Source organism: Marmota marmota, unplaced genomic scaffold, assembly GCF_001458135.2.
Source record: "Marmota marmota marmota unplaced genomic scaffold, marMar, whole genome shotgun sequence".
In the NCBI taxonomy this organism is placed as follows: domain Eukaryota; kingdom Metazoa; phylum Chordata; class Mammalia; order Rodentia; family Sciuridae; genus Marmota; species Marmota marmota.
Genome location: NW_026000249.1, coordinates 10,858,068 through 10,866,919, shown reverse-complemented (window position 1 = coordinate 10,866,919; position 8,852 = coordinate 10,858,068). Strand labels below are relative to the sequence as shown.

General features: G+C 30.9%; 1 protein-coding gene across 8 annotated transcripts in view; it reads right to left on the bottom strand.

The window, feature by feature from the left end:
* The window catches only part of Cnksr2 (connector enhancer of kinase suppressor of Ras 2), a 241,034-nt gene that overhangs the window by 52,984 nt on the left and 179,198 nt on the right, over window positions 1-8,852 (bottom strand). For all 8 annotated transcript variants that reach the window (XM_048796450.1, XM_048796451.1, XM_048796452.1 and 5 more), the window contains 4 exons: window positions 4,660-4,708; window positions 4,080-4,252; window positions 902-975; window positions 519-590 (listed from right to left, as the gene is read on the bottom strand). In XM_048796450.1, the coding sequence (XP_048652407.1) occupies window positions 519-590; window positions 902-975; window positions 4,080-4,252; window positions 4,660-4,708 (368 nt within the window). The remainder of the gene's footprint in view (window positions 1-518; window positions 591-901; window positions 976-4,079; window positions 4,253-4,659; window positions 4,709-8,852) is intronic.

Sequence of the window (8,852 nt, the reverse complement as noted above, 5' to 3'; positions counted from 1 at the left end):
TTTTGTGTAATTTTGGGCCATCTATGAATAAATTTTAAGACATTCTTAATATGAACTTTAAAAAATCTGTTTTTCTTGTGGTGGAATTTCTATGGTGTATATGTGGATTCTAGCATGCCTTTGGTAAACTTGACAAATAATCAATGAATAATCATTCATTTTTTTTTCTTTTGCTGTGCAGGGGATGGAACCCAGGACTTTGCACATGCTAGGCAAGTGCTCTACCACTAATCTACATTCCCAGCTAGAGTCTTACTGTTTAAATGCAATTCTTTATGTATTATTATTATGTAAAAAATAAATTTTATATATATTTTAGGCTTACATTATGATGTTATAGGTAAGTACTATTCTTTAAAATTAGGTATGGGCATAATGAATTCTATCTGGGTCCATTTTATTTTAAACTAATTAACCTAGAAACTTCGGTGATATTCTCTAAGCATTACTGTAGAAAAACCTAGGACTCTAGGGCTAAATGACTTTATAACTACTTTGAAATTTAAGTAATACTTTACCTGTTCATATCATCAAGATGTTCAGCAGCAAAATAAAAGCTTTTGATTTTAGGATGACAGGCTTTGAATGCACTGCAAAAAGAAACAAGGTATATTTATTTTATTAAAAATTGGGAAATAAGTTCAAACCAAATATTTTTTATGAGTAAAATTACCTCAACATCTAATCTGAGTTCATATATATATATATATATATATATATATATATATATATGCTTCTACCATGATGACAGAAGTCAGTAAGAAAATCAATTTTCTTCCCACAAAACTGCTTTCTTATTACCTCAATGTGAAAGCATTAGATGAGCAACCTATAATTTAAAAGCTGGAAATTTAAAAAAAAATTTCCCTTCTCTCCCTCTCCCAAAATAAAATCCACTTACTATTTCTTGCGACATTCACTGGCTCTATCAATTTTAAATTCAGGCAGACTGATGAATCCTTCTGCTTTTTCATCCTAAAGAAGCAAGATTCTTGTTTAGGCTGTTACACAAAAAGGTTTGAGGCTAATAATACTGCATAACTATGCCTTAAGTATCTATACTAACAAAATTATTCATTCAATTCCTTAAATTTGACATTTGAGATTATAATTCAGTGACATTCTCTAAGCATTACTGTAGAAAACTTAGAATTACTATAGAAAACTCATCTGTTATATCCTATAAATTTAAGGTATATTTTGAGCATTTAGAATACTGGGGCTGGGGATGTGGCTCAAGCGGTAGCGCGCTCGCCTGGCATGCGTGCGGCCCGGGTTCGATCCTCAGCACCACATACAAAGATGTTGTGTCCGCCGAAAACTGAAAAATAAATATTAAAAAATTCTCTCTCTCTCTCTCTCTCTTTAAAAAAAAAGAAAACTAATTAAAAAAAAACATTTAGAATACTAAGGTTAAAATATGCACAAAACTTAACTAAAAATTCTCTTTATATTATAATAAGGATAGAAAATTATTTAATTCTCAATGTGCAACATGTCTATTAAGAAATTTTCTGGGGTTTGGGGTATAGCTCAGTGGTGAAACACTTGCTTATTATGTGCAAGGCCCTGGGTGAATCCCCAGCACCCCCCCCCTCCAAAAAAGAGAATTTCCGGTCAGAGTGTATATACTTTTATAACATACAAAACAACTGGAGTTCACATTTGCAATACACATTTTTTCTTAAAGTTTTAATTCTAACATATAAAATATAGAGATGCATACTGATTCAATTTCTCTTCTGTCCAAAGATTCTCTTAACAAATCTGAATTAATAAAAATGTTATATAATGATGAAAACATCATTATATAACATTTGTGTTGTGTATTATTTTTGGTGTGCAAATGAAATAGGCCAACTTGTTTTCAATTATCTGGCTTTGGATATATATTATATTTATAAACATCATTTTTCATGTAGAATTGAATAAAATCCATAAAATCATTCTCTCTTTAATGTTGTATTTACAAAACTCACAAATTATCCAAAATCCTGGGTGATACGAATGATTCCATCTAAGCTAAAACTATCTTTGGCTAACCCTTTAATCACTGTCTTTCTTTTCCTGCACATGGCAAAGCTCTTTAGACTTTTACTCCCCTAAATTCTTATCTTGATTTGTGTGATACCAGTCCATAGCTCCTTATATATCAAGTTCATGTGAGATTACACTCGCATTCATGATCTCAAAGAACAGATTCTCAATTCTTTGTAAGTGTGCATGCATGTGATTTTTGAACTTCTATACAAAACTAAAAAATTAGATGCTATGGGCAGTGATTAAAGTGTGTGTGTGTGTGTGTGTGTGTGTTATAAATAAGAAAATTATGAAACATTTTCCATCTTTGAATATACTTCCAGTCTTGGATTAAAGACAAAGCTTTCAAATCATGTTCTCAACTTTCATTTCTATGTTACATTATCTTTGCTGTCCTTCATTTAACAATTTAAAATTTTGAATAATTTAAGTATTTTGAGGTAATTATTGCTTCCCTGTGATATGATAAGTAATTTTTATATTTATTTGACAAAGATCACATCAAGGCATTTCTTGCAGAGTGTGCTATGAAACTATTCACTCATATCTCACAAGGCTAACACAATAACTTGTTGATTGAAACACAGCTACTGGATTGAGGGTATAGCTCAATAGGTGGTGTAGAGATCTTGCATAAGACCATGGATTTGATCCCAAGTGTCACAAAAACAAACAAACATGAAAAAACATAGCTAATATTCAATAAAAGAGGCCACAGTTTGAAAGACAGAATATAATCCAGTACCATAGCAGACAAATCTACAAATGATTTTACAATGAAGAAAAACATAGAGATACTATATCTTGATATTACTTGGTAGGCAAGCAAAAAGTATTTAAAATATTCATTAAATAAAAATGTAGGTAAAATTGTAGTTTGTTTATTCTACCTAAAATAAGACACACTTAGTGAAATAAGTGATGTTTCAGGTAATTGTGCAACTGCCACAAAAATATCAAAAGAACAGAAAATTATCAAATCTTTTAACAGGTAGTACAGATATTTATATTAAATAGAAAAATGTATTATTTCAAGATTTTAAAAATAAAAGGTCAATTTGAAAAATATCACTGGTAACATATTACTTGAGCACTTTTTATATGCCAGATATTGTTCTAAGTGGGATTTACATTCATTGATTCATTTCATCAATATGATAGCCCAGTGAGATATTCATTATTACTCCCATTTTGGAGATAAAGAAACTGAAGCACAATAACTCAGGTGGTGTAATTCTTCAGTCTACATTCCTAACCTTGACATAACATAACAGCCTGTTTGGGGAACACCAAGTTCTTTAGACACAGTATGCTCTAATCACAGGCATAATGATAATGTTCAATTATATTTCAACAAATAATCTTCAAAGGCAAATTAATAATTGTCAACATAATAGTATCTGAAAAGACTATTCAAACAATATTATATTAAACCATGTATATTTTTATGATAGCAGAAGTCATTGCTTAAAAAACCACTGATAACCCTGGAAATAAATCTTTTGTACTAAAAAACTCCAGGAAATTATAAGAACAATTTAAATGTGTTATATATGTTCCCTCTATTCTCAATTCCTGTTGAAATAAATACGTGCAGATTTTCAAAACTAGTCTAGAGGTTCATTTTTAATATCTTATTATATTAATTTTATTACTAAAGAGCTTCTCCATTCAAAAAAAATAGGGAAACAGAAAAAAATGTAAAACTTTGAACAAAAGCAAGACATTTTGGTATTAAATTAGCACGTTTAATCCTTTTAGTTAAGCTACTACTTGAATCAGCTGGGTATTTTAGTTAGATACATAGAATTTTAATATACTTTGTGCTTCAGATATGTTTCCATATTAGAATAATTGGGGCACTCTCCTTCCAAAACCCCCAAATGAAATCATTTTAAGATAATGTATTGAGAAAGAACTAGCAGAATTCCTGAACTGACTTTAAGGCAATTTTAATTTCAAAATGTAAGCTTCAAAATGTTGCCACTTTTAGTTAAAGATAGAGAGTGGATAAGAAAACAAAGTGTGCTTTATCTTACCTCTTCATTAATATACCAGTATAGGGATGCATCCTTGAGGACAAACCAATATTTCTTCCATTTCTGTGAAAAATAACTCTTTGCATCTTTCTTTTTCCAAAGCCAGCCCTCACAGTCACCACGACCCAGATCCTTGCAAGAAATCCGTCTTTTGCTCTTGCCTGCTATAGGACCTAAAGATAATAGTGAGTGAAAATTCACTTTAAATTTTGAAAAAGGTATAAAAATAGAGGATTAATTTACAGGTTCTAAAAATAAGTCTGGGTATTTAACTTTAAAAGTTATCATTTTCACATTGTATTAGAATAGAAAAATAAAGACATCTTTAATAGCTTTTCCTCCAAAGAAGTGACACATGATTAATTAAAAAATGTGTAATCCCAGTCTTAAAACTTGTTGTGACCATTTGCCATAAAAGGTACCTTGTTTGGTAACTGAACCGAAGGAGAAGCNGGGGGGGGGGGGGGGGCTGTGCTTTTCCAAACCACACTGGGCTCAGGCAAGAGAAGGATGGATTAAATGTGCTTGTGATAATCACAGCACAAACGAAGCAGGTAAAACTTTCATTTTCTTTTCTTACCTTTGTTTTTCTTCTTTGATTTGTGCTGCAGAGAGGACTGCTGAAATGTCTGAAATCAAAGACAGGGTAGAATGTTATCTGATACTCAGGATGCAATCCATAGCTCCAGTAGGCTACATAGCTCTCAAGGGCTAAATGATTAATGATCAGAGAAAGTACCTTATTTTCCCCCAAAGCCTCAAAATAAATCAATACATATCATGTCACTTAGATTTCTAATTCTTGTAGGAAGTAGGAGAGGATATTATCTTTACCTTTATTTTGTAGGCAGAGAAATCAGGGTATGAAACACTGGTAAAACTAGGGGCTTTTTTACTTTACTCTTTCTATACCTTTTTAGGGATTTGTTGTGCTTTCTCAGACAATATCTCATTTGATTCTCATAAAAATCTCATTAAGTAGACAAGCAAATATTACTTTCATCCACTAATATCCCATTTCCTTAGTGTCTAAACATTATAGCTCTTAGATCAGTATTTTCTTCTCATGCTTAATTCTATCAGAATAGTTGGTGACAAATCTTCATGTAGATGATATCATCCTCATCTCTGATTTCCAATATTTATCTCTCCATTTTTCAGCTACCCACCCCCATGACCATGTTTGATATCTCAAACGCACACCAGCTACTGCCTGTAATACCTATATTTTACATAGTCCATCCCACCAATTTAAAAATATTCATTACATTTTCTAATTAATTGACTATACCACCCTTTTATGCCTATATTTCTCTCCTCTCATTTGGTTTCCATGGGACATCATTATCATGGTTCCACTGAACTATGCTCCCACCTATCTTTTACTCCATGCTATATACCTGAATAGCTTAGCGTATCTGGAGAAAAACCTAAAGCTGTAGTGACTAGTCTAGCTTTTGATCAATGACTATAAATCACCAAACTTCTAAGCTAGATAGTTTACTGGTGTAACAAGATTAAGTACATTTATATAATGTTAGACAAATGGAAACAAAGATAGCATATATGCTTTTAATTCATAGATAGTCCTTCAAAATGAATTTTAGGTAACAGTTTCTTCATAAATATATACCTATAAGGGACAAATGAATTTTGTTTATACAAAATTTTGTGATCTTGGTTTTATACTGTAAATTAATGTTATTTAGTATCTTTATTAAAAATAGTATTTATTTAAAGAATAATCTTTTCATTCTGTGTATGATTTACACAAGTCTAATGAATATTAGGGATGGGTACAATATGTAAAGATAAGGGTCAGATAATTTTCTAATATATAATGTAACCCAGAAATAATAATCACCCAAGTATCAAAGCAATATAAATAAGTATATATGTGGTATTTGTTATATCTCTCTATAAATAAACAGTATTTTCATAAAGATCATGATTGCAGAGTATAATCAGTATACCTATTCTCTCTCTCTCTACACACACACACACACACACACACACACACACACACACATAAATCTCAACCTTTGTAGCATTCATGACTATAAAAATTCATAATCAATTTTTGAAAGAAAGCATAAAAGATAACCCATTACTCTGTGTTGATTTTCTTGAGTGCACTTTGTTTCAAAATAATAGTTTAAATGATAACTCAGGCTACTGTGCTTAATGTAATTAATTTACATATGGTTATTTTCCCTAAATTGTTTTGCTATAAAATTACTGATTAGGATTTTTCCTTTTGTGTTTCCACAAGTGATCATTATAGTTTTACAGCTCATTATTTTGAAAAAATGAAAAAGATGGGGGTGGTTTGTTTTTATGAAACTACATGGGTAACAGACAGCTTGGAAGAATTGGGTTATATAATCTACCTCCTATGCATTTTGTATGCTATCCTTAGAATTTGAAGGTCTACTTAAAAATCTGCATAAAACACCATTTTATGCTCTCCAGGTTTCCTTTTTAACAAGATTATCTTGTCTTTCCCTATAAACATATGGTATTTTCATAAAGATCATGATTACAGAGTGTAACTGGTATACATATTGTTGAAACCTGGCAACTCCTAGGTACTCAATACAAATTTAATCATTTGATGGAATAAAGCCTTAAATATCTTTTGTAAATACTGTCAATATTACAATGGAGTTATTTTAAGAGAGATTTCCTTATTTTTCCAAGTGATTTGATATTTTAAACAATGAACAAGTTAATTGAATTATAGTTCTTTGAAGGTAATGAGAAAACAGCGTTAAAAATTTACATTTAGGAAGAAAACAGTTAATACAGTAGGCCTGAGGATGCTATCTTAGAAGGATGTATTAGGTTGGCCCTTGGCTAGCATCTGGGAACTTGGCTGGTAAACAGTTCTCTATACTAATATGAAGCTTCCCTAAATGATGAATATGTTTCCCACATAGGGGTAATGAATACCTGCTTTCTTGCTGGAAAGTCTGAAATTTTTGTGGTTTACAGATAAAGGATGCCTGTGTGACCAACTCAATATAATGTTTGGGTGTTGAGTCTCTAATGGGTTTCCCTGGATAGAAACACCACAAATCATGTGGCTGATGGGGAGAGAGTTTACTCTGTGTGGCCTGTCATGGGACAGGGAGAGCATCGAAAACTTGCACATGGATTTTTCCAGATTCCAGAGGTTTTCTCTCTCTCTTTTTAAAAACTTGTTGAGCTTTATATCACTTACTGTATCTCTCTAATAATCTTTATTGTGAATACAAATACGTGTTATATCCTATGAGTTCTAGCAAATTACCAAACATGGGGTTGTCTTGAAAAACCCCCAGTCTCATATTATAAATAATCCTTTACAAACTTATATTAGAAATTGTTCATTATTACACACACAAATAGCTCCTGATAGTTAAGGTTTCCTCATGTCATAAGTAGTCACATTGTTATGAAAACCTTGAGGTACAAATTTATGATAATATACTGTTTTTAGTAGAACTGAAGGAGTTATTCATTCTGATTGACAGAACTTAATTTGTGCAAAACATTTTAGTTTCTAAGGATATTATGCAATATTTAATAAGAGCAAGGCATTAAGAACACACTATAATAAATAACAAGCTGATCATTATAAGGTTCTAAAATAACTAAAAAGGAGTCCTTGAATCTTTGCATTAATGACAATACAATATTTCTCATGAGAACGAAAATTCATAATGCATCTTATTTCTCTACTTTTTGTATTAGTTTCAGATCACCCTTCATCCAGGTTCATGCTCAAGTAAGTATATCTTTTAGAAGGTCTGGTACAACAATCTGTCATTGGCAAATTCTTCTAGTTTTTCTTTCTTTTATGTTTTTATTAGTACATTATAATTATACACAATAGTGGGGTTCGTTGTGACATATTCATATGTGTATGTAATTTGCTACAATTAATTCCCCAGTTCTTCCCTTTCACTTTCTTCTTCCCGCCCCCTTGATCCTCTACCTCACCTCTATTGATCTCCATTATATATTCATGAGATTTCCTCTTTGTACGTTTGAAAATCCTTTACGTTTTAAATAACATCTTAGCTGTATACAGAATTCTGAATTGAAATAATTTTCTTTGACAATTTGAACATACTACTATTTTGGCATTTACTGTTGCTCTTAAGACATCTGTAGCTATTGTCATTTGTTATAATCTGTCTTTAATCTCTGTAGCTTTTAAAATATTTTTCTCTTTATTTCTAATATTCTGCAGTTTCACTGTTATATTTATATGTCATAATTTAACTTAATTAACCTTATATAGCCTTCATTAGGTTGCACTGAAAGTTTTTTTCTTTCATTCTGGACATTCTCAATCATTATCTCTTTGAATGGTCTTTTTTTGATAGCCCTCTTTAATTCTCTAGATGTATGTTATCACCTGTATGTATGTATCACCTGTCTTTCATATTTTTTTAACCTTTTCATACATTTGCAATCTCTTTTAGGTGAATCCATTCTACTATCTTCCAATTTCTTAATTCTCTGATTTTTATCTCACCTGAAGTTAATCTCATCTACAATGTGTTTATTTCACTTACAATATTTTATATTTACAGGCTATCTAGTTGGTATTGGCTTTTTTTGAATACCCACTTTTACTGATCTTTGTTTTATTTCAAAATTTATTTTAAAAACTTTTGTGAATTTCTCATGTTTGCATTTAGCATGGAATCATCTAATTCATTAGTTCATTGTCTTTTTTATAAAAGCATTAATTTTCACTAGACATTTTTGGATTTTTAGCTG